Raw genomic sequence first — 26,406 nt, 5'->3', positions numbered from 1 at the left:
TATGGCAGCCAAAGCCGCCTGACCAGGGCGGTGTAGGCTGCCGACTAAGGCCTTTCCGCTCTGCTACCGGCAACGATAAAGTGAGTGCCCGAACTCGTATTTCGTGATGTGACTGTCGTTCTTTCCCGTTTACTCCACAGCTACCTTGAGCCTTCCCTTCTAAAAAAATATCAATCAATCAATGGTCTGACGTATTAGGCCATTTTTGCAACTTGAAATATTTTGGGGTGTTTCACGTTAGCTTCAAGAAGTATTATTCCCATCCCCGGTACCAGGAAGGAAAGCCACAATAGCTTGCTTAAGTTATTCTTTAATAAGCATGGTGCTTTTCAGGAGCAGTGCTAAGGTGGAAATTATATGTCGTGATAGATTTGACAGTCTCTCTGTGGTAATGGATGTAGTGCTAGAATTATTACATACTAATTGTGTTTTGCTGTGTCAGCTGTTACAAATAAATTGTGAGCTGATCTCTTCATTCGCTCAACGGGAAAAATGGCTTAAGCTAAAAGAGGATGTGGCCTCCTTCATCTTCATGTGCAGCGGCTATCCAAAAGAGTCGCCTTATATGTTAGGAAAAAGTATTAACATCAGCAGTTGAAAAGGTAACCATTTTTCTGTCGCGCAGACCGTTTACACGTTTTATTTGAATTTATAGTTTATTTAAATTTGCACGGTTCTCGAGCAAAATCAAAACAGCATCCGTGGGTAAGTCGGAACAACACAAGCCTTCATTAAATTCCCATCACTGCATTGTAAGTCTTAGCGAACGAATACATTTTACGGATTGCAATTTGGTTTAGTTTACGTGCAGATGCTATTCTTGCAGACCTGAAAAAGAATAAAGGTTGAAATTAGTTACTTCTCGTTACGACAAATAACACCGCTGTAACTGTCATCTTAAAGCTTTAAACGACGCTGTACATTATCTTGTAGATAGAGTAGTTGGCTTTTCAACGTTCTTTATATATCTACAACTGCAAGGGTGCCTATTACTGTTAATCGGTTGCATGATGGAAAATTCACCGCTCGTGTGGTCGCTGCTCGGGACCAGATCGCTTTCAGGTTATCGCTACCTTTCACAACCACGTTTGCAGTCGACACTGCACTTGAGAACGTAACGATGTAATCTGGAATTTCCCTCGCCTCTTCTGAAATAAGCACACCCATTCTTGCCATGAAACCAGACGAATGTACTTACTGCTATAATTACCGCTATGTTTTCTGTCTGTTGGCGGATGTTGTGCAAAAGCGCTCATACCGACACTGGAGCCGGGCAAGACTCTTGTCTCCTATGGCTGTGCCTCAGCCTCGCTTCCATAGCAGCTGTGATGGTAACCATAACATAACCTATGTCAAACCATATTAAAAAGTGCTTACGCACGGATAAATCAGCCCATCGAAGTTAAACCCCCGAGTGTAAAATATGATTTGATCGAAAGCCCAGTCTTCTTTCTTTAATAACGTTGTTTATTTCCTCAACACACGAAGAAAATTACGAAGAGAAAACACGACTGCTAAATTAATAAGAAAATGCGATAAAATGAAGTCGATGCCAATCTTCTAGAAGCTTACATCCTTCTCAAGTCACTAAAAATATCACGTTCCGCCGCACTACCATGATGTTTGGCTCATAATGTAACCTCAAAGAGAGTATGATCTTTTTAACTTTTCTTGTCTTGAAAAAAAAAATGCGAACATAGAAGAAATACGATATGCATTAATGAAATAGACAAGGATACAAAATAGCCTCATTACGACATGCATATTAAGGTAGCCAATAGTAAACCTAAGCGAGGAAAGCTTGGGCGGTGTGCGCTTATAGTTTTGTTCTGAGTCGTTGGTCAATGAAACATTAGTGGTGTATTCATATATTGGGCCATAAATAATTTTTCAGAAGAAGGAAAATCACATACAGCCTGTGATATCTGAACCCGCGATGGTTTCATTTCGAGCGTGGTCCTCCACCGGCTGAGCAATGGTGGTGGATGTCAAAACTGCCGCTTTCGGAGGTGTTTATGTCGCGTGTAACCTAAACTTCCTAATTTTCAGGAGCGTTACCTTCGACTACTGAACGTTCTGAACAAGTTTTAGCGCCACGTGGAACGTGACCAACAGGGGGATAAAGCGCGGCGAGGAGGTTGTGCTACACTCGTGTAGCGCCATGATGGTACTCATATTAAATATATTTGCTTTACTCGCACAAAAAAAAAAAGATAAAAAGATCTATAACCATCAAAGTTCATAAAGAAAATGTTCTCAAATTTTATTTTCCTATAGTTGTAAAATTTAAGTGATATAAAAGCTGTTAAAAACGTACTTGCGATAGTTTCGTATCGTTTTTTCTGCTGTACCTAGAACTAGTAAACGGATGCTGGCTGTACGCAGCGATAGTATGCGAGAAGTACCATCATGGCTGCAAACACGATTACCAAAGGAGTGGAGAGGGTTTATATGGGAGTGCCGCCTTCGCTTTCGCTATAGTCTTGGTTGTATTAACTCTATGGTGACCAAGCACTGGGGGCGGCAGCTGTGCGACAATTCAGTTATGCTGCTTATGGCATCAAGAAGATCGGAGCCGAGGCCTCTGTTGAGCTATTGAGAAAAGAAATGCAAATGAGGGAATGGTTACGACATATATATTAAGGTATCGGCAGCCAGGGAAATGTTGGGATGCTGAACATTAATGTGTGCCCCTGACGAAACCCACATTTCCCTATCCTTGTCTGCTTATTGTAATGCCAATGAACATTGGCTCAAAAAAACATAGCGTAAAAACGGAACGACAGATCAAGGGCAGATAGCATAACGAGGGCTTCCGCTCTTGGCGCCTGGATGTCCCATGTAGAAGCGGAACGACAGATCAAGGGCAGATAGCATAACGAGGGCTTCCGCTCTTGGCGCCTTGATGTCCCATGTAGAAGCAAAAGAGCAGCCGCCACGCTTATCGTTCGATCATGCCCTAGGAGCGTAAATTGCTGGGCTAATTGGTTGTTAATGCAGAGAAACTGGTACCACTAAAAACAGCCGCAAGGCAAGACAAATGAGGAATTGTTTTGTTGTGTGCTCCTTTATCTTGCCCTGCGTCTGCTTTGCTGATTTCCAGCTTCTCTGCGTCATATTCCACGCGAAATTCGGGGTAATTTAGGATGTTTGACACCAGTCGCTTCCGACCACAGTTGTAATGGAGCAAACTGGACGTTAGGCTACAATTACCTAAAAAAAGTGGAGTACTAAGCAGTCCATGCCACAGATCGGTTGGTAGAGAACCGTAAGACATATACAGAGGTGGTCGTATACTGGGACTCAAATGGTGGCTTGCGGTTGTTTTCGTTTTTACCACCTGATTTACTATTCACTCAATAAATAATTAACTTGAAATTTATAATATGAATATCGCAAAAATGTAAACATTCCCCTATGCTTTCCTTGGTTTCGTTGACTGTTGGCCCTTAAAATCAAATACTCATTGAATACATGTCTTTTACGTTTTGTTAATTATTGAATGATGATTTGGATTCTGATTTCACTTTACTAGCGGTATTTAATTTTTGTGAGTGTATCGGAAACGCGCGTTTGCTCCTTCCCCGAAAGTCGATGCATTGGTTTTAAAGCTTACGGGAAAAATTAACGAACCTAAAGTTATGCATGCATGAACCTTGAAAGGAAGCCAATTTGTGAATATTAGGGCGCCTTTAGTGATCTTTTGTTCCATTCATTTTCTTGTGACAACCGTTGACTGCCATCTAGCTTCCATTAAAGTGCAACATGGCCAACTTATACTCTTGAATAACACCTCGCGGGCTAGTTGGTTCATCACAAGGCAGAGCAGCGCAATCTACACAGGTACAAGAAAAGAAGACGAGACACACACAGCGCTGACTTACAACTGAAGGTTTATTTTTGAGACACTTCGGTAAGTAGGCAGCAGTATCAAGAAAATATGAAGAGCAACCGAGTCTGATAAGCAGTCATCGGCCCCAGAAATCACACACAAGAAGGTAGATCATACAGCTCCCGATAAGACCCGCAATTCTTTATCTATAAGGGCTATTGAGCGGGTGCTGACACAACGCTCTTTTAGACGCGTGATGCTTACAGCTTCAATGATCTCTCGCGTGGTTTTGTCATCGCATCGGCTCAGCACGCTCGTGTTGCCCATATCAGGAGTGCATTTAAAATCTCTGCAGTGAATGCCCAGATGGTCGGATATTCGTCGCGTCACATTGCAGTTGTGCTCGGACACTTTGTTATTAAGGAATCTGCTGGTTTGCTGGTTTGGCCTACGTATGCATGACCGCAAGACAAGGGGATAGAATACACGACACCTTGAGCACAGAAAACGAACAGGTCGCGACTATTTATGGTGCCTCCTGTGTGCCTACGACCCATCGAAATAACGCGCTTGCAGAGGCTTGACAAGCGATCTGGAGCTGAAAATAAAACATCTAATCCTCCTCTTTTTCCAATTTTTCTTAAGTGAAATCCCGCGTGCGTAGGGAATGACCGCGATCTTAAACATATCTCTTATTCTTTTGCTCTCATAAAGGCCTCACATCTCTTGTAACCATTAAAACATGTATCTCTCTCAAGGCCTCAGCCTCTGAGGATAAGAAAGTCAGCGGGTATCCAGCCTGCAGTAATCTACACGTCTGGGTTAAAAAGCTATCTTCTAGTCTGTAGTTGCAGGATTTATTGAATGCCTTGTTAAAGCATCAATTGATGATGCTGCGCTTAACTAGCTTCGAGTGCGCTGAATCAAAAGGAAGAAGAGGTTTGTTGGCCCGAGGCTCAAAGGCCTAGTACACGTGATTGTGGTCAAAATATATTCGTAATTCTAATAACCGCATGATGCCATTAGTTGGCAGTTCGTGAGTGACAATCAATTGGCTCAGAAGGCTTGAAAAATTACTAAGAACTTTGGAAGCTTGGGAAGCTGGATTACGGGAAGAAAGCTTTAAAAGCGAGTCGCTGGGTGTGGTATTGGCACTGATGTCACGTAAACTGCTTCTGCAGTGTAAAATAGATAAAGAAACGCAATTTTAAAAATGTGCATTGTGGGAAGAAATCTTTACAGAAAATATGTGTATTCTAGATGTTGAATGTTTCGACGGCAAGGTCGATAATGCAAATTTAAAAACTGCGCTCAGTTTTATGTTGACGCCCTTCATTTTCTTGATATAATCTTGGCCTCTAACTTGAAAAGTAAGAAAGTTGATTAGTTATTTTAGTTAATTGCTTAATCACTGAGCTCTATCACGTACATAATGTCCGCCGTACTGTACAATCCACCTGCACAGACGGACGTATTGGCGCAGGGTTTAAAACAATAATCCGTAAATAGTTAAAAACAGAACACCAATATAGTTGCTCACGTAGGTGACAGTTTGTTCATATTTTTTTATTGCAATACCCACAGTGCCTCAAGCGGCATTACATTAGTGGCGGGAGGGAAGGGGGGAAGCGGAGGAGGAGAAAATATTTATATCAAAACCATGTAGCAAACGAGAAAACAGAAGCAACGCAAAAGTAACAAGTCGGCACATCTCAAGAATAGGAGATTTAAAGAGTAGCCGTTAGGGACAAAAAGAATTAGGCCTGAACTGAAAGGGTATCCGGAGACGGTACCTGTTTGTGGGCCGTTTCGTCACCTTGAACGCAGGCCGAACGGCCTCTTGCGAGTGTATTTATTTATTATTTATTTCAGGAATACTGCCAGCCTTCACAGAAGGCCTTCGGCAGGAGTGGGATTACATGCATTGTTAAAACACACAGCAGAAAAGAAAAACCAGCCTAACAAGAGGAAAAACCTAAGAAATAAAAAATCATCTCGGTGTCGACCTGCCACCAAAAAATGGATTAAAATACTCACACATCAACACGCTGTTCGTACAGTGAAATTGACCACAAAAATAAAAAAAAGATACATTAAAAGCAGACATTGAAACCACATGCGCAAGGAAATGGTAGGAGCAATACACCCGCGTGTGCGCGTGTGTGCGTGCCTGTGTATGTATGTGCACGCGCTGACGGCCTAGCCAGTAGTGGACGTCCTACCACTCAGACATTCGAACCGGCAAATGTGTCGCGAGCGGGCGCTTAAAAGGCAACGAGGAGAATTGGACCTGTTTCTGACGCCGTTCGAGAATGAAACCCTATGGGCTCCGTTACTATACAAGCTTCGAAGACGCCACGCAGGCCGGAGGCCTAATGAGTACAAATGAGACAAAACAAAAAAAAGGGATAAAGGAGGGCGGGAAGAAGGGGACACAGCGAAGCGTCGACGGGGACAGTGGCTTGTGAGACGACGAATTAAAAGGTCGTCCGTCTGATTACTTTTGTACAGTTTTCTTCATTAGTGTAGCAAATTACATCAGCTGTTAAGTTCACCGGAGTTATTTTTTTTATGACCAACACATACACAACAGCAGCCGCAAAAGATTCGCTGGACATAACTGACACTACCTTTTCGAATAGCCTATCCCAGTCTCTGATCGATCTGGGGAAAAACGAAAACCTGTAGGTGTCAGATTTGCAGTTAATTTTCTTGCCGTTATATGGACGGTCAAGCCGTAAGGAGCATAATTTAGCGCATGAATATACAATTCAACGGCTCATGCCAGTCTTCCTGTAATAAATACCGTGGAAAACACTTTAGCCAAAATTTTAGTTAAATCTGGACAGCGTTTTTCCCGTGAAGTCCTGCAATGTAAGCGAAAATTTATTGCAAGACTGCCTCCCAGAGTACCTGCATATTGTGCAGCAAGCCTTTTGAATATAGTCGAGCTTAGCATCTGACACCAGGAGGAGCACGAGGTCACAGCGCGGTGTACTGAGGATGATCTGCTCATAACGTGGACAGCTGCGTTATGGAGCATGGAGCGGGGAAGGATACGGCAGGTTGCCTTCTGTGGAGACGCGACTGTGTTCTTTCTACACAAATATAAATAAGTATACAATTCATAAATAGGCGGGAATTTTTCTGCAGCTACCTCTCACCTTGAACGGATCACTGCTACTGCAGCGGGTTCCATCCATTGCGAGCGTTGTCTCAAACCGCAGATGGTTTGTCGATTTCTCCACTACCAGGCAAGGTACCTTGCATTGAGCGAGGTAATCAGGCAACTGCGAAGAAAACAGTACGGTTGTCAAGAGACAGAAAGGAAAGAGGTAATAAAAGAAAAAGAAGAAAATCTTGTCACGAATTGTCGATCCGATCGACGCGCAAAGCCGACAGTTAGGCTTGAATTGCGTCTTTGATTTGTGTGGACTTATTGCGTTCACTTACACCAATTAAAATTGAAGTTTGGGTGTCTAAAAACCATTTTCACACAAATAATGTTGTATATTGTGAAATAGTTAGGCTAAAATTATAAAACATGTAGGCATCACTTTTCCTCTTTTTTTTTTTTTTTTTCATTTTAGATACAGCACCACCGTACAACGGTTGAAAACGTAGCAGGCTAGCTCCAAGAGAGCCATGCAAGCCTTATTCTACTCTGAGGCTTTCTTTTCAGGGGTTGGGATTGTTGTATTTTAGGTGTATTGTAATGAAGCGATTTAGATGGTTCGCACAGCAATATATTTATCTTACGTAGCAGCTACGAAGGCCAGCGTTCACAGCGACAGCTCGAGCTTCGTCCTCTTTGTCGTCTTCACTTCTTTATCGTCTTCGGCTCGCGACGCCTCTGATTTCCTCTTCTTTCCCCTTTGCACGGCTCATGCATTTCTCTTACAGTATGTTCAATATGCGCAAAATTTCCTTCAGTGTCACGTGTTAGTTGTTTAAGGTTCTTTCCTTTCTTTGTACTAGTTAAAATTTGGGCTTGAACAAGCAAGCGTTCGCATGATTTCGCGTTTGGAAGCAGTTGCAATTGTGCCTCTTTTCCTTATTTATCCTCTCCAGGCTTCAATCTATAGAATACGACTACTTTTTTGTGACGTTGACAATACCACCCGAACGCATCGAAGACAAAAGCTGTTGAAGAATGCCTGGTTAGGATTAGGCGTATAATCGAAAGCATAGGAGAAGCACAGTGCCGTCAATAAGAGTAGCAATCAGGGTTACCGGGATAAAATTCAGAGTGGTTCGGCAGGCTGAAAGAGGTGAAGGGAACGTCAAAGCGACCACCAGCGGGAGGCAGCCATAAGTGCCGTGATATTTTACAGCGTTACGGTGTTCAATAGTTACGGCGTTAAAGTATCTGTCAAGACACAGTAGGCTTTCTACTTTTTTTGAAGAGTGAAGCTTGTTATCGGGAAAATATCCTAGCGACAGAGGTTAGCTGTGTAGTATCCGTCTTAAGGTGATGCGAGTCTGGGCTCACGATTAAAGTAATTGACGCCGGTGTCACTTCCTCGTGACACAAGCCACAATACACCGGCCAGAAAGCGGCTCTTATATTTACAAAAAAAGAAAAAACAAGGTGGATCTTCTCCAAGTGAAGGTATTTGTCGACGCAATTGCCACGAAAGGAGAACTGAGCCACCGCTCCCTAACGAAGCCACAGTAGCACGTTAGTGCTGTCTTACATTGGCTTTTCATGCTTGTGAAACCAGACCAAATAAAGATATTAGCAGTGGTTAAAATTTTGTGAAACTGAATGTCGATTGATAGCTCTATCGTTATTATACCATAAGCTTTCTTTTCGGTGACGACATCAGATGCCATGGACATTGGCTTGAACGACGGTTGGCAGCGCGCTTGTTGCCGGTTAGTTGCTAATCGTGCTTCTCGTTTTCTTTCCTTGTCTTCACTGGCTTGCTTTTGCGGCCGTTTCTTTGCCAATTCGTCTCCTCGACGAGCTACGTCAACTGAATGAGCGTTGAGAGCTTTTTGATCTGACTTTCTCGATTCTTGATCCATGACTGGCGATATTGAGGTTCGGCAGTGGCTTATATTAGGTGGTGGCGCGATCTTGTCATATTAGCACACAGTCCTCAACTAACACGCTATTCTGTTACCAGCCGGAAGTGATTACAGTACATATATTCATTGGGCCGCGCTATTCCAACCTTACGCCTATGCCTGCATAACCTAAGAGCAGCGTGCTTGACTCAGCATCGATGAACACTGGGATGTTGGTACCTACCCCCCGAAAACCCTTAATCAATGAGCCACCACGACAGAAACAAGACTTATGCCCTTATTTCTTATGCCCACGACCTCAAAAACGTTGGGATGTGCATTCTTATTTCCTGATAAAATCGGCCTTCCATAGTGGAAAAACTTTGCCGCATGTCCTCGGAAAAAAAGTGCCTTTAGTGGATGATGTTGAGCTTCGGGCTACTGTTTTAAGAGGGTGTGCAGTATGTCCGAACATTCTCAGCTGACTCTTAGAGTTCGTTGCAATGCATGTTGTAATTACAATGAATAGTGTTCTGGATTAATAAAAAAAACCAACTATAAAAGATCCTGAATGAAGGGTTCAAGGAAACTATGACGCTACGGATACTATTAGAAAACGCTTTGTTCTTTGATTGCCAAAGCTGGCAACTCGAATCGCCAGATTCAATAATGATTTGCTTGATATGCCGAAAAAGAGCTGATTGTTTTCTTCAGAACCAAGATCGATAGCCGCGCAGCTCGTAACGTACGTGCCAACAAAAGGTTTTCGCTTCTTGTAGGAATCATCGCTCTTGAGGTCATGAAACTGGAAAATTTAAAATTCATTTGCGTCTTAACAGAAGGCCAAGCGGCAGCGCTTTTTGGCTGAAAGCACGAGAAGATTCTGATGTACGTACTGCCGAAGTTTCAATGAAGTGCGGGGAGGTAAAAAAAAATCCACATTGCCATTTAAAAATAAGCGTAAGGGGGGTCATCTGCATCATTGTTCTCCGATTGCGCTGTTAAGGACACGCGTGGTGTATATAATCAGAAAGAGAGAGGTGCGCGAAAACCTGTTTTCTAGTCTTTCCAAGGACCAATTTTACGCCAAGGAGTGCGCATCATTGTGAAAAAAACAACAACAACAAAAAGCCGGAGTGATCAAGCAAGGAAATCAGCTAGGATATGAATTATGGCTGATTTCAGCCTCAATGATTTCGACAGCGTTATCTATTTTTTGTAAGATTCTTTAATTAGACAGGCGCTATTTTTTGACGGCTCCAGACTATTTTCATTTATAGATGTGTTAACAAAATGCGGTAGTTTCCGATCCAATGCAGGTTTTTGAATAGACTGCTCTGTCTTACCTCAAGAAAATAAGCTGTTTGAAACCCACTGAAGAATTGCTTGCAGAATGCGTCTCCGTCGATCACGTAGCCGGGCAGTTTCACTGCCTTGTTTGGGAATGAAACAAGTTGACAGCTGAAGCGTTTCTGCAGGCACTGAGAGTCAGGTTTTCTGCGCAGAGAGAATGTTTCAAGATCACTGAAGTTGAGAGAGTCTCTTCACCTTAAAACAGGGCCACGATAATTTTTTCAACTCCCAAAATATTTAGAATGTGAAGAAACGTGCACTAAAGGCAGAACGACATGCAAGCATCAAAGTAAATACAGCAAGCATGTAAACCTGAGAAGAGCTTTATGCGTACGTTTGTTGTGTATCCTGTTAGAAAAAAAAAAACGAAAATATGGGAAAGGAAGCACTCAACGCGCATTAGAGATAAAAAAAAAAAAACATAAGAAGGTTATATTAAAAAAAGATAACAATGATAAATTGATTACAATCTCATTCTTCGTCCCGCACTTTCGCACATTTTCTTCAACCGTCCGCTCTAGTTGACGCCGCGCTGCGCACTCTTCGCACATTTCCTCTAAAATCCACTCTCATTGATGACGCACAGCGCCCTCCTGTTCGAAGTCCCGTGCTCCCACTATCTCCCACCAAAACATGGACGTCGTATTCGCTGCGCACTAGGCCCATTCAAAACGAAAACACACACAACCATAATAAGCTAAACACGGACGGCATGGCACTAGGCACCGCGGCGCCGACTCGTCGGAGAAGTGCTGCAGGCGGGGGTTGTCGGTTTATATGTTCCAAGACGGACTCACGGGGCGCTCACGTGTGTTTCAAAGTTCACACAGCCGCCGCCCAGGCGGGAATTCCCGGCGAAATAACTCAGCCGCTAACAATCCTAATGTATTCTTTATACTTTCCATGACACTTTAAGCAAAAACGCTTTCCGAATTCATTCCAGCGTACTCTAATAGTACTCTCTAGTAAATACTACTCTCTAGTATAGTACTCTCTACTAAATGTTCGTACTCTCTTCGCACTCTCGTACTCTCTACTCTCTACTAAAAGGAGTAATGACACTATTAAGATAACTTACTTGAGAAAGTCTGCCACGGCCGTCTTGCTGCAGCTCGAAAAGGTTAACGCATGTCGTCCTTTTGTGTATCTGCTCATTAGGTAACCGTCGCTCGTTGAGCATTCCTTTGCGGAGCCTGCGCCATCGTCGGGGGCGCCTAACCTGCACAAGCGCATTCTTAAACGCAATATAACTTTCGGAGATAAGGTCGTACGAGCTACCAAATCGAAGTGGGGTAATCTATAATTTTATAAAAAGGTCATCGCTACAGCAATTATCGTATTAGTATTGACATGCGGGGTTTACAGTCCTGAATCGATTAGAGGATTCCGAGGAACGCTATCGAAGAAGGTTCTGACTATAATCTTGCCTAGCTGGAGTTATTTAGTATGCACTGGTATCGCATGACCCAAAAGGTGTTACTGATATCCAGGTCTAGTGAGCTGTGGCAGAAGTGGCTGGGATTTCGTTTTCACCTAAAACCTTGTGGTCGGCAGCCGAATGCTGAAGCCTCTGTGTGACAGTGTCTGTTAATATTTGCATTAATGAATACAAGGTCGTCTTCTAAGCAATATGTATTAATGTTTTCAAACTAGCGCTGTAATTTCCCGTTGCTGACGAAAATCGTTTCTTGAAGGCAGTGCGAACATGATTTTCAGGGCTGCCGCAATAGCTCTTGTACAATGGAAAATACTAGCTTAGGGTATTTGGTCACATCTGCTTCGTTTTAGCATGCTTTAACATGAATTACTTTCACTTCTCTTATTTTCAGGACCGTCTCCAAGCAGTGCTATTCTTCCTTTTTAAAGGCATAGCTACAGGGTGTAAGCATCGCGGCAGGCGCATACCCAGAAATTTCGAATATTTTAAATGAAAATGTTTGTGAACGTAACGTTTTCTCATATTGTTCAACATAATAGTAACAATTAGTATATCCGCATAATTTCTTTCGGTATGCTTCTAGTGCTTCGCTATCAATTAAAAAAAAAAAAAAACACGGCCTACTGGTTTCCATTCGCAGTCTGGCTTATTTGTTATGAGCGCAGAACGAACTTGAGAAGGAAGATCTTAGTGCGCAATATAACATTAGGCCATTTTCATAAATGCGTGCATATCAGCATCTCATGATTCGCTACTGTTGACTCACGGTAATAGGTACCTCAGAGTCCTGGACCTGTGCACTAATGTGAAAAGAATGGTTTGGTGAAGTGAACGATGAGCCTGGAAGGCTTTTGTTTGAGCATGGCATTTTAAGTAGTAAATTAACTGAATGATGATTTATATGGCATTTATAATATCAACAACCGTAAAGTCATGGCTAAAATCTTTCTATGCGTACTGCGTATATCGAGGTCTTTTTATGCGCTTAACGTTTTGTCGATATGATCAACCAAGTAGTCCACAAACTAGCGTTGTCGTATTTATTGCGGTTGTTGACATGAATAAAACGCGCTTACTTGTTTCGGAATTTTAACATCATGTGCCTACTTACAGATGTCCGATCTCATGTGCAGCAGTGTTTACTCCAGTAAACTTGTTGGGCTTGTCCTCTCCGACGGCAGCTCTGTTGGCGCTGCAGGCTAGCGACTCGCCAGCCGTCCCTGTTCGAAACGCAGTGGCAAGTAACTCACTATTTGTTAAGCGAGCCCGTGAAAGCTTGAAAAATAAAGTTAGATTTTGATATATGCTATTCGTTATCAGTTTTCAGCTTAGAATATTCCAAATTAGGCAATTGAAGTTAGGTTAAAATAATGGCGGGTGACGACAAAAGCAATGCCGATAATAAATAAGAGATGAAGCTGATTCAAAGCTTCCTGTGGAAGTAATACTTCGCGATTTAAATCGAAAAACCAGTTTTTATGTGGGAGGCCTGGAACTTCCACCTTCCCAGAAGAAAATACGTCAAAGCGGATCTTAACATAGGCCGGAACGTCATAGCTAACACCGTTTTTTACAACGTGGTATTACACTGAATCATGAATACCATACGCCGGAATATACCCACTGCAGTGCGTAGGCTGCTCCCATATTTCTCCAGTAACCCCGTCTTGTGCTAGCTGCATCCACCTGACCCCTGCAAACGTCTTAACCTCATTCGCCCACCTAGCTTTCTGCCACCCCCTGCTACGCTTTCCTTCCCTTGGAATCCAGTTTGTTACCCTAAGCGGTCATCGGTTATTCTCTCTTCGCACTACAAGCCCTGCCCATGCCCATTTATACTTGATTTCCACTAGAATGTCATCAACTCGAGTTATTTCACTGACTCACTCTGCAAGCTTCCTATCTCTTACCATTGCACTTACCATTTTGCGTTCTATGACTCTCTGCGTTTTCCTAAACTTAAGTAGAACCATTTTCGTTAGCCTCTACGTTTCAGCCCCATAGGTGAGAACAGGCAAGATGCAACTGTTGTATACTTTCCTCTTGAGCGATACCGGTAAGCTGCTAGTCATAATCTGCGAGTGCTTGCCAAATACGCTCCATCCCAATCTTATTCTTCTTATTTCCCTTTCACGGTCCGGACCTGGGGTTACTACCAGTCCTAAGTGTACATATCCGCCTACCACTTCATGTGCTTTGCTACCTATTGTAAACTGCTGTTTCTTCCCGAAGCATTTGAACATTACCTTAGTATTCTGCGTATTGATTTTCAAGCCTACCTTTCTGTTTTTCTTGTCTAGATCATTGATCATTCTTTGCAGTTCATCCCCTGACTTATTTAGCAAGACAATGAAATCAGCGAATTACAGATTGCTGAGGTATTCTCCATCAACCCTCATTTCTAACTGTTCACATTCCAATTCTCTGAATACCTCCTCTAAGCTAGCTGTGAATAGTACCGGGGAGATTCTGTCTCACTGCCAAACACCTTTCTTTATAGGAATTTTGTTACTGTCTTTACGCAGAACTATGGTTGCTGTGCAGCCACTATCGATATCTTCTAGTAATTTCACACACGGCTCGTATATACCCTGATTTCGCAATATCTGAATGACTGTCGAGGTTTCAACTGAGTCAAATATTGTTCGTAATCAATGATTGCTATGTATAAGGCCTGGTCAAATTCCGCGCAATTTTCTATCATCTGGTTGATGATATGTATACGATCGAAGTAGAGTACCTTTTCCGAAAACCTGCTTGTTCTTTTGCTTGATTGTAGTCCAAGATTTTCCTGATTCTGTTTGCGACTACCTTACTAAATACCTTATAAGTAACAGATAGTAAGCTGATTGGTCCTTAGCGTCCCCTTTCTCATAATTTAGGATAATGCTAGCTTTCTTCCATGATTCTGGTACCGTTGATAACAGCAGGCGTTGCTTATACAGGGTAGTCAATTTTCCTAGCACAGTATCCAACCTCCCCCCCCCCCCCCCCCCCCCCTTCCCACCAGTCTTCACAAAATCTTTAGCTACCTGATCCTCCCCAGCTGCTTCCCCCCTTTTCACAATTTGTAAAGATTTCTTAGCCTCGTCCTTGGTTACTGGCGGAACGTTCAACTGTTTTTCACTACTGCCAATCGCATTATTGTACTGACTACTTCGGCTAGTGTAAATATCATTATAGAACTCCTGGGCTATTACCCAGTTCATATTCGTGATGACATTGCCCGCCTTGTCTCTTAGCGCACTCATCTGACCTTTGCTTATGCCCAATTTCCTCTTTACTGATTTAAGACTTCCTCCCTTCTTCAGACCGTGTCAATTTTCCCTATGCTATTCTTATTAATGTCGGCCACTGGCCGCTTATTGATCAGCTTTTATATCTATGCCAATTCTATCCTGTCTGTTGGGTTGGAAGCTTTAAGACTTCGGCGTTTATTACTCGTCTTTCGTTTTCTTAGATAGTTTACCGGTATCCTCTAACTATCCTACCACCTACTTCTACCACGCACTCAGTAATGATATCTCTGAAATAATTGTTCATTGCTTCTACGCTAAGGTCATCATCCTCGGATAAAACTGAATATCTATTCTGTAGCGAGATCCTAAGTTTTCTGCCCTCACCCTTACTACTAATTATTTGAAGGACTTCTTACTAACCTGTGCAGTTCGTTCTTCAGATCTAGAATAATTCGAGCTCTTACCATCCTGTGGTCACTGCATCGCAGCTTTCCGATTACCTCTACATCCTACATAATGCCTGGGTTAGAACACAATGTGAAGTCAATTTCATTTTTATTCTCCCTGTTAGGGGTTTCCCATGTCCAATTCCGGTTCTTCCGTTTGTTGAAAAAGGTATTGATGGTTCTTACGTTATTGTGCTCTGCACAACTCATCTAGTCACTCCCTCTGCTACTCCTAGAACCAATACCATAGTCCCCCATTGCCTGGTTTCCAGCCTGCTTTTACCCTACCTTCCTTGGCATTGAAGTCACTCATTAGTGAAGTATACTGCGCCATTACTTCCCCTTCTTGGTAGAAGCTTTCGATTGGAATACATTTAGGAGCATAGGCCAGCACAACTTTGACCCTACACCGCTTTTAGTGCTTTTGCGATGCCTGCCACCGCTTTATTAATGCTATAAAATCCGCCTTTATTACCAGCCATATCGTTATTGACAGGGAACCCTACTCCTAGTTCTCGTCTCTCAGGTAAACCTCGATAACACACTGCATGTCCGAACTTCAGTATAGTATATGCCTTTTTTGGCCTCTTAACCTCACTTAGCCCTATCACCTCCCATTTCATACACTTTAATTCGTCTAACAGCATTGCTAAACCAGCTTCACTAGCTAGGGTTCTAGCGGTAAACGTTGTCAGGGTTTCAGCTGACCCAGGCGAAATGTTTGAGTTGACTTGGACCAACGTGCAATGGTCAGAGGCGAAATGATCATTTATGTCCGTCATCTTGGACAGTGGTCACTATGTTGGTTCATTGGTGGATAATAATACATCAGAATAATACATCGACAACACTACATTTTTGTTTACGTTCAAACTTAACCTCCACCCGGGTTTTGCAGGTTCGGCCGGGAAGTAGAGCTATCCCACTAAAGTGCCGTCTCGTCTAAAGCACCCATAACCTGCTTTGGAAACTACAGGATTGCGAATTTTGGCCGGACGTACCTGCAAGGTAGGAACTCTTGCCACCAGGAATAAGAGAGATCATTTCTCGCCTGAAAGGATTGAAACAATGAGTAGAGTCTATGAATTTTCTATGCAGTCGTATAAGTACCAGTGCCTCCAAAATAAAACGGAACACGGGCCTGTGGAAAAAGTGCTCTCCTTCGTTGGGGATGCTGACGAGGCGAACACCAAGAGTGTCAAGCTGAACATGCGGGTTTCCCACACGCGCTCAAGCTATACACAAGCGCATCCGCTTGCAGGGCGTGTCGCGAAACGAAAAAAAAAAAAAGCAGCGAATGAAGAGGGCGTGTTGTGGCATGTCTACAAGGAAAATAACCCACACTGAAATGAAGGAAAGCGCAGGGAAATGTCTTTTTAGGTAATTCGGTAAAATTTGAGGAAGACATGGCAGTATGGACCCGACATTGTTATAGCTTCGATCTGTGGCAGCCATTGCAGATCCTTACTTGCATACATTCATCTTAACTATCCGCTTAATCAGAAATCTCTCAATAATATACCTCTCTTACCTGACACATACTTATTGCCGTGCACTGTGCACTAGTTAGCTACCGCATTACGTGAAAGTCAATCAGAAAGACAAGTCACGCTTTAACCAGGCCGTTGCGAACCTGCTGACGTGGAGTAGAGTAGCATGTCTGACTCGATATTTGAGGGTGCCGGTAGGTTCGATCTCATCCTCCTCTCTTAAATTGGTTTTTGTTATGTGGTTTCGCAGCGTTACATAACCCGCCGACTAACCAGAGCCTTTCTCGTGGTTATTGGCTCAGAATGCCGATAACGGTGAAGACGCCCACATCGGAATGTCTGAAGAACCTGGATATAACGTATACTGCCTTAAAACACGTTTAACGGAATGTATGGGCCGTGGTTTCGAAATACACGTGCGGCATGTGGTTGTCGCTTTTATTCATCTTTACCAGTTACGTTTTAAGCAAGGAATGGCCGCAGTATGTACTTTGTAGGGATGAATCGCGCCAAAAAGAATTTACTCTGGATTCCGTGACCTTCGGAATTTCTAGTTCTTTTTACTTTTAGCCCGATCGCAGATAATCTGCTTCTGCTACGCGTAACGTTTAATGGACTAAGGGCAACTTTGTTAACATTAACTCACTCAGTAGCTCGTTTATTGACTGATTCGCCCCTATATGGCCGTTTCTTCACTTCCACTCACTGGCTACGTCGCCGACTCAGTGACTCGCTTGCTTTTTAACTGACTCACTCACTTACTGATTCGCGTTTTCACTCATCCACTCCTGACTGAAGCACTGAGCTACTCGCTCACTTGTTCGATACACACCATTCATCTATTTACAGACTCACTCGCCCGCTCTTTCTCTGACTTGCTCTTTGATTTGCTCATTGGTTAAACTGTTCAATGGCTCCGTTATTCGCGCATCTGCTCTCCGACTTACAGGTTCACTCATTCACTCTCTCAGAGACTCACTGGTTTAATAATCGAATCGCTGACTCTATCCATCCACTGACTGAATCATCAACTCACTCTGTAACACGCTCGCTTAGTAGCTGATTTTATCAGTTACTGACTCTCGAATTCATCCATTTACTTACTCACTGAAAGATCAGTTGATTCAACCAACTTGTCGTTTACTGTTTCCCTCACTCACTGACCTACCATTGTCGCACTTGCTAGCTCATATTGACTCACTGGCTCGCTCGCTCACTCGCTCAATCGTCCACCCACTTCATCAACGCGGTGCAACTGTATAATATTGCTGTGTCTCGCACTTTGCGTCTATTTTTCAATCCTTACCAAAGAGGTAAAAGTGAAGGAAGAGTGACAAAAGAACGAATAATGCTTTTTTATGCAATCAAGATATGTTTCAGTCGTTTCGGCAGCATTGCATTTTATACTTACCTCGGTTATCTGGACTGTTAGGAAACATAAGATGTGCCCTTAAAGACAGTTCCAGATGGAGTGTAAATCAATGCCAAAGGTCGACGCGGCAATGGTATTCGCACTAAATGTGTGAATACTTGCTTGCTCACCCACTTGCCATGTAGACAGCGTCCGACGTATTGTATGGCCTCCCTGCTGCTGCTTCGTTTAACTTCTTCAACGTCTCATTTCCGATGAGATCACCGTTGCTCCACAATCCAACGTATGATTCATTGTCCTGAGAGCCCGAAATATTGATAAGTATTCGATTTTTGCCTGTATTTCTCTCGCAATATGTTTATTGGCATGCAGGTTTTGTAAAACAAATTACTGGCGGCTTTTTATAGTCGATGCGTTCAAGGGTTAAAAGCAGAGCAGCGAAGAGGCTAGCGCCTAGTAGCAATGGCACACAAGAGGACACACCGAGGGGGATGACATCAGGAGTGCTACTATATTCTTACTTGTTTAGTTTGCTTTCATGTAGTACATATATTTGCTCTACAGCGTTAAGGCGCACGCAGGCCGGAAACCTCCGGGGCCCACAAATTTCCCCAGCTTATCAACTAAGTGATCAGACCACAGGTACTGTCATTGTGCAATAACAATTAAGAAGTACCTCCCAAGGAAGGAAACATTAAGCAACTAAAGAAAATATACTTGGCCTTGGTGATGTGAAATCTCAGCGCAGCTCTTGAAGTATTTCAATTTTTCAATATTCTGAGGCAAAGAATCTGAACACGTTTCTATGGGTAAGTAGTTAAACCCTTTTGCATTTTACCCCATCGCCATGCTTTCTAATCCTTTTCTATAGTTCTTGATCACTAATAAGAAGGCACAGCCCAGACAGCTGCCGGCACATGTATGCCGCATCGAACTTTCCTTTAGCAGCTGGTGGGTGACGTTGGCGCCTTTCTCTTCTGCGCTAACGTATTTCAATGCGAAAAAGTCTGGCGGAATCTTAAGCTTTGCCTTGAAGGTATTGAAGCGGCCGCGTTAAAGGCCTTAGTCAGCAGCCCCCCTTTCGCTTATATGTTCGTTTGTATGCACTTTCCTACTCCTTCAATCTCAACTTAATTAATTTGTGCCTTTCATTATTCCATGCACTCATTAGATGTCGTAGAGTCATAAGTTACTACGTTCCTCCCAGTGCTGGTAGATCCTGCCAACTCAGCTATGTCACGTGGTCTCTTGACGTCAAGCAACTTGCCAATCAATCAGTGCCCAACCAAGTAGCCTGCCAAATACAACCTGCCAGAAGCATACCTGTGACGTTCTCCTCTTAGAGACGGCGCTACACTGATGCTAATGCCAACGCTGGATTTTCTGGACAGCATGGTACTTAACACTATCTCTTTAATAAGGGCACGCATTGCACCTTCCGCATTAAAGGCATGTTTTTTCTTCATCCATATAGGCGTATACTAAGGAATCTAATTCGGGTGTTGAATGCGCGTTGGAAGTCGCAAATCAACTGTTTGCGATTCTTCTCTACTGTTGTTACTGATTCTCGTTCCAGATTGGCACTGTGGTCTGATTACTATCATTGCAGGTTCGCACAGAGTTGTCCAGAGCGAAGTAGTCGCATTGGAGTTCAATCTGGTCATTTCAAGTGTTGAACGCTTCTACGCGGTAGTACCATGCGGAGCTATTGTTCTTAATCTTAGTTTTGTAAGCGGTGGAAGATTGGTGGCTCTCAAGGCTGTTGAAATGCTAGTGCGGAAACAGGGTGACAGCCGCGTTCAGAGCAATGTCAACAGGAAGTTTCATCACCGCCACCAGTCTTCACGGTGTGGAGACGGCTGTCCTGCAGTCAAAAAGAGAACGGCAGGCGACTGAAATAAACTGCACTGGCTGCACTGTTCTCACAAAACATGAAATAATACGGCGACGGTGGTTGCATCACGAGTGTCAGCAAAATGGCTTGTGACAAAGTTACTCGTCGCCGTTATCTGTCGTTCTCAATTTTAAGCTGCCAGAGTGCTTTGAAGATAAGACACGAGGATGTTGTACGGTAATCTTGAACTATAGCAGTAGCTGCTCATGGCTGATACCGTTCAAGAAAAATCAAGTAACCATAACAAAGTTTCAAGCATGTTTTGATAAGCAAAATCTCTATAGACATTGCAGAGGGGCTTATGTATTGCCCTTCTTGAAATCAACAGCTGCCGCCCTCTCAGATGATCACGCGCTACGTGACGCTCACGGCATAACAGGATGTGCCACACCCGCCGCTAGGGCCGAGGGTGGCGCTGGTTAACGCTCACAGGTTTCGGTTAGTCAACATAAATACCCAAGCAAGCGGAAGGTTGGATAGCTGTCGATGTAGCGATGTAGCTCAGTTGGAAGAGCACTGGACGTGATATTCGGAGGTCGTGGGTTCGACTCCCACCACCGCGCGTTGTTTTCCTTCCACTTTGCATTTAATATTCATTATCGCGATAATCACCATAAGAGTAATTCTTGTCAAATACAAACAACAAAACATAAAAAAGACCCCTAACATTTGCTTTGGACTCGTAGACTGTCAGCTCCTTTAAACTCTACAATAACGAGCCCCTCATTTCCCTTTTCAATTGCCTGCATAATATATATATATATATATATATATATATATATATATATATATATATATATATATATATATATATATCAATTGGACTCACGCAGGAAACACTGGATGAAAAAAACAAAAAAAAAAACAGCATGCGTCTCTTATATCAGTCCGCGTCTAAAGCGGTAATATTTTTAAAAGAGGCCTTTATGGTGTGGCACGGTCGGTCAAAAGATGGACAGGGATTTTGTCTTCGCCGGATAAATAATGTAGCGGAAAATTATTTTGGCATTACACAGAAACAACCAGCCTTGTACTACTCACATCGTTCGTGCCTTGAATGCCTTTCAAACTGATAGGAACTGGAGGATTGAGCTGGTCCATGCGTAGACTGACCTGAAAGACGCATGCGAACGCGTTATACTACCTGATTTATATTGTGAGCGTTACTCTGCAGATAATTGCGATGAAGAGAATTTTATATTTGTACATTTTTTTTTCTTTCACGATGACACAATTCTTAAATTTTTTCTGAAGTGGATTTTAATGCACATTCATTCACCAACAGCAAAGCAAACATCCTTGAATGAAGAGGTGAATTGTTTTGGCGTAAATATGCCCAACTGAATACCGCGTAATTATTACGCATATGTATGTATGTATGTATGTATGTATGTATGTATGTATGTATGTATGTATGTATGTATGTATGTATGTATGTATGTATGTATGTATGTATGTATGTATGTATGTATGTATGTATGTATGTATGTATGTATGTATGTATGTATGTATGTATGTATGTATGTATGTATGTATGTATGTATGTATGTATGTATGTATGTATGTATGTATGTATGTATGTATGTATGTATGTATGTATGTATGTATGTATGTATGTATGTATGTATGTATGTATGTATGTATGTATGTATGTATGTATGTATGTATGTATGTATGTATGTATAACTTTATTAAGGAGCCGGTTATGCATAAAACAACTAAAGAATTCTGCCTGTTTCACAAAGCGCACCTGTAATTAATGCGTCTAGCTGATCAGTCCTCAACAAAATGAAGAACGTGACTTTTTTGCCTACAAGTTTATTAAGGGAGTAACTGCCATTTATTTTAATTTTTATTTATTTATTTATACTGTAAGCTTTCTGACAGGCTGATTTGGTTTTATTTTCTACTTCACTGCGCTAAAGGGCCGTGACGTTAAAGATCTGCGAGGTTCTTTATCAATATTTAGCGAAATTGTACCGTATAGCGACTTATTAGCTATAAAAAAGTAGTTTTCGTTTGGTTTGCTTTCTGAGGTTTAATGTCCCAAAGCGACTCAGGCTATGAAGAACGCCTTAGTGGATAGTTCCGCAAATTCCGACTAATTGGGGTTCTTTAAATTCTACCGACATCACACAGCACACGGGCACCTTGCTTTTGGCCTGCATCGAAAAGTGGTCGCAGCGACCGAGATTCGATTGCGTATCCTTCACCACTCACGCCGCAAATTCACGCCAAACGCCGTAACCACTGCACCAAGCACTGTGGAAATGCTGAAAGAAAATTAGAAGTTATGTCTCAGTTGGTTCCTAACACCTAATTACAGTTTTTGCTAGTAATGTATAGTTCAATTTGAATGAGCTCCAAACGCAGAATATGGCGGTGAAAACAGCCCCAATTTTTCAGGCGCTTACAAAACGGGCACGAAGCCCACCAGACTTGAGGCTGTTCCTTAAGTTAGCTCCAGGTAGCTGAATAAGGAATCTGCTTCGTTTGCCCTATTCTGTCCTAGCTCGCAGCCCTCTGAAATCGCAAATTCATTTTCATAATTAAAATCTTTCTTGAATTATACGTCTGCGAAATTTCTTCGGTTTCAGTGAATGTTGGCTTATATAGACGAAAGATAGCTAGGTATATTAATTAAACCATTTGTACTCACCGAATGCATAAAAAGCGTTATATACGTGACACGGTCCTCTTCCGTACTAAAATTCTTGGTGTGGTAATAGTCACTGATGAAATATATCTCGACGCCAAATTCCTGCGCAATAGCCCCTCTCTCTTCTGCAAAGTGGATTGACAGTTTACGACCATTTGATATTTCAAATTACTTGAAATAAACTTTGATCGTTACTTGAGAAAATCTTTGATCGAGCTAACACGCACCAACTTCTGGAGTCTTTGTTTCTTCCCGAAGGGAATTTTCTGAAAGAAGAGCCTCAGCTGTTAATGCAATAGGGTGAAGCAACAGACAACTGCTACGCTTAAAATGATGTTATTTAGATTTAGAAATTTGAACATACTAATCACGAAGTGCTTTCCATACGTCGCTGAAATTATTTCAGCGCGGCTTGTCAGGGTGTATATTTTTTTTCCAGTTTGCGTGGGTATTGTGGCTATGTAGTGCTGATAGTTGCCAACGTCGGGTTTAAGTAAAAAATTATATTCTGGTACCTCCTACTATCGTCCTTCTACAACTTTAGTTCTTTCGACAGAATTCAATATGTTAAATTATGCCCAGCGCCTAAAGGTACACGCGTGCATGAGATTCAGCAAAGCGAATCTGATCATGGGCTGCGGGGAACACTATACAGAAAGATTCCGAATTAATTTCCACAACTCGATGTCTTTTCACGTGCGCTGACATCGCACACAAGACAATGTCAATTTTTGCGCTTCGTCACCGTCGGAATGCGACCGCAGCTACCAAGTTTCCATTCCGACGTAGGGCTCAATAGTCATATTTAGCGATTGCTTGCTTACTTGCAGCTTAAAAAAGAACAGCAGTAACTGTAACAGTATTTGCGAACCGAACCTCATCGTCCTGCTATCTGCTCCAAACTACTCGGCATTTATTTGACAGTATCGAATAAAATTAGAGCATGGCAGAATCTACATTGGAGTAATGCGAAAGCACGGATATGCTGCTGTTGGATGCTTCTATTAGCTAAATTTACTTCTTGTTTGGCCATTTAAATGGGCCTTATACGCCTTATACGCATCATCCGACATACCGTAAGGCTGCGCCCCGACTACTGCGAAGAGCCGAGCCACAGCCCCATTTATCCTCCTAGCGTGACGTCACAAACAGCGAACGCCCTCTCTCGGCTGCGACACAGCGCCGTGTATGAACTCGCCGCCACCATCCGATAGCGCGAGCTGAGGCCCCATCTCTCGGTCGGGCGTGACGTCACACGGTCACGTTAAAATGACGTGACGTCACCGCTGCCGTTCCTGTAAGGACTAAATCATGGGCCGCCTCGTTGTCGGGGACGGACGTGTGTGCTGGGACCCAAATTAGGGTGATTTTGCGATCAATTTTAGTTGCAGCTTTTAGAATTCGGGCGGCTTCTTGTGATACCCTGCCTTTTCCATGATTTAGCCCGAGATCTCTACTTCCGGGCAAACGCGGAGCCGCCCGACTGCCAGGCGATGGACGAACGTTTGCAAACCTATAAAGAAATAATCGAAAATTATTGATTAGGAAGACGTCTGATGCCGCCACCGGATCCTAGTTTAAATAATAAAGAGGCCATAGCCTGGCGGCGATTACAAGCCGGAAATTTCCCGAACCCTGTCTGGTTGTTTCACACCCAGATAGAGGAGAGAAAAAACGATAAATGTAAAGCCTGCGAAGCGAGGGGGACCCTCGACCATATAATTTGGGAATGCCCTAAGTCTCCGGGCGCTAGGGACAACATTAAAAGTAGAGAAGCCTGGGTAACCCTGCTGCGAAGCGACGTCCCCGCTGACCAGCAGAAAGCCGTCCGCCTGGCGGCTGAGGCCGCGAATAACCAATGTATATTCGCCAGTCCTTAGTCGCGGAGGTTCCAGCCCCCTAATTAAAGTTTTAATCAATCAATCAAATCCTGTAAGGACTCACTGCCACCACCCGATGGCGCGAGCTGGGGCCCCGTCTGTCGGTCTGGCGTGACGTCCCACGGTCACGTGAAAGGTCATGTATGGAGGCGCCACGACACGCCAAAGGCTCGAAGTGCTAGCAGTATTGCTTTCGCAATAACAAGAAAAAAAAATGCCCCGAACTCACCCAATGGTACATCACTCCCGCATTCTCCTAACTTATTTTCAATTTTCACTATCCTGTGGGCAGCTTTTGTTGTTAATGACCTCTCCCACCGTTCTGAAGGCTCGATTCGATGAGTGAAGTTCACAAGTCCTGTCTGAAAGGATACCGCCGTTAACGACGTATGGTTCGGGTCGTTCGTTAGTGGCCTACTTACGATGAGGTAGCTGCCTGGCCATCGAGGTTTGAGTAACAGGGAGGCCTGCTTGCTTCTGTCTTCGTAAAGGTGTCTCTCGTAGTGTGTGCCTTCAACCTAGGTGAATTAAGACAGTAGGGTCAATGAGGGCGAATAATGTTTGCAAGTATATTTGAGTTTACTCGCGTCTGTTAATTTGTGACGCCGTTTTACAGCGGCGAACACTTAAGTGCTCCACCTCTTTCGGCGTCCGCAATGAAAGGACGATACCTTGGCATGCTGGCAAGGCCTATGGAACAGTCAGGTGTACACCGTAAACAATACAGACCGAAGTTTAGGTACAAAACTATTGCTCTTACTCACATACCGTTCGACGGCACCATCTTTTGCAACGTTTCGGAGTAAAAGCCGGCTAGCGAGTATCGTTGCTTTCTTCAAGTTAAGCTGGTAGCCATCGCGAATGACCAGGATTTTTTCTGAACTGTCCTGCCGTTCCTCGTACACCTGTGGGTAGACCGTGAACGCCTGTTCATCGACATGCTTGTCGTCGCAGGTAACTGCAACAAAATAAAAAATGCAATAGAATATCAGTGTGTACGCACTCAAGACCTTTCATAGCAGTCACAAATGTTTTGCGATGCTTGGCCAGCTGGATAGTAACTGAAAGTTCAGGAATACTGGCGCAGAATCTACTCAAGTATAAAGCCCGTAAGAAAGGAAAGTGTCGCTGCACTTTCAAGGAGGCATCCTCAAACAAACGTTTGAGGAGGCATCCTCAAACGTAGTGGTTGCTGCGGCTCCAACGTTTTGTGTGCTGTTACTTCACTGCAGTACCAGCTGTGGTCAACTCCTCTTATGCGGAGGTCAGCATACTCTTCTGCAAATGCCTATTTTCAGTTCTTTATTGGTTTTTAAATTGTTTTGCTAAAACATCTAAGTGAACTTATAGGAGTAAAATAGAAACATATCCCTGAAATTAACATAAACGTTTCCATTTTTCGCTTCTTAATTCGTCATTAGATAACACGCTTGTTTGCTACGTATGCTTAGAAGCACCGAGTGCCTAAATTTAGATACTTTACCTTAAGGCACAAATGACGGTTCTGGAACGTTATATTGAAGCTACGGTCGGGCTATCTCTGTGATATTGGCAAAAATACAAGAGCACTTACCCACATAACTTGTCACGATGAGCCACGCGCAATGAACAAGCGCAAATAAAGACATTAAAGAGAGACTGACGTCCCCGCGTGGAACTCCTGGCAGCTTGCAAACGTTATAGTTGAATTCTTTCCCTGAGTGTTATGAGTTTCACAGCTGGAATATGCCCCGAGCACTTTTGACCCTTCTCCTTACCTTTTCTTGGGTTATACCCCAGCTAGACTATGC

At 43.1% G+C, this 26,406-nt stretch overlaps 1 protein-coding gene across 2 annotated transcripts; it reads right to left on the bottom strand.

Moving 5' to 3' along the window:
- Positions 1-613: 613 nt before the first annotated feature.
- On the bottom strand, positions 614-26,406 carry LOC146173381 (venom metalloproteinase antarease-like TtrivMP_A). Of its 2 annotated transcripts, XM_084584712.1 has the most exons (14): positions 26,190-26,406; positions 25,381-25,574; positions 25,039-25,134; positions 24,846-24,978; positions 22,964-23,002; positions 22,737-22,861; positions 21,119-21,190; positions 18,354-18,481; positions 16,323-16,372; positions 12,748-12,856; positions 11,277-11,417; positions 10,192-10,342; positions 6,997-7,122; positions 614-828 (listed from the first exon to the last, which is right to left on the bottom strand). In XM_084584712.1, exons 1-14 carry the CDS (start codon positions 26,242-26,244, stop codon positions 802-804), a joined length of 1,446 nt encoding a protein of 481 aa, XP_084440838.1. In that variant the 5' UTR covers positions 26,245-26,406; the 3' UTR covers positions 614-801. The 2 variants fall into 2 exon arrangements, with proteins under 2 accessions (XP_084440838.1, XP_084440839.1); XM_084584713.1 differs by lacking the exon at positions 21,119-21,190.

This window comes from Amblyomma maculatum, chromosome 11 (genome assembly GCF_055883805.1).
Source record: "Amblyomma maculatum isolate TAMU_Amacu chromosome 11, ASM5588380v1, whole genome shotgun sequence".
In the NCBI taxonomy this organism is placed as follows: Eukaryota; Metazoa; Arthropoda; class Arachnida; order Ixodida; family Ixodidae; genus Amblyomma; species Amblyomma maculatum.
Note: the sequence above shows the minus strand (reverse complement) of the source record. Positions and strands in the feature narration are given on the sequence as shown.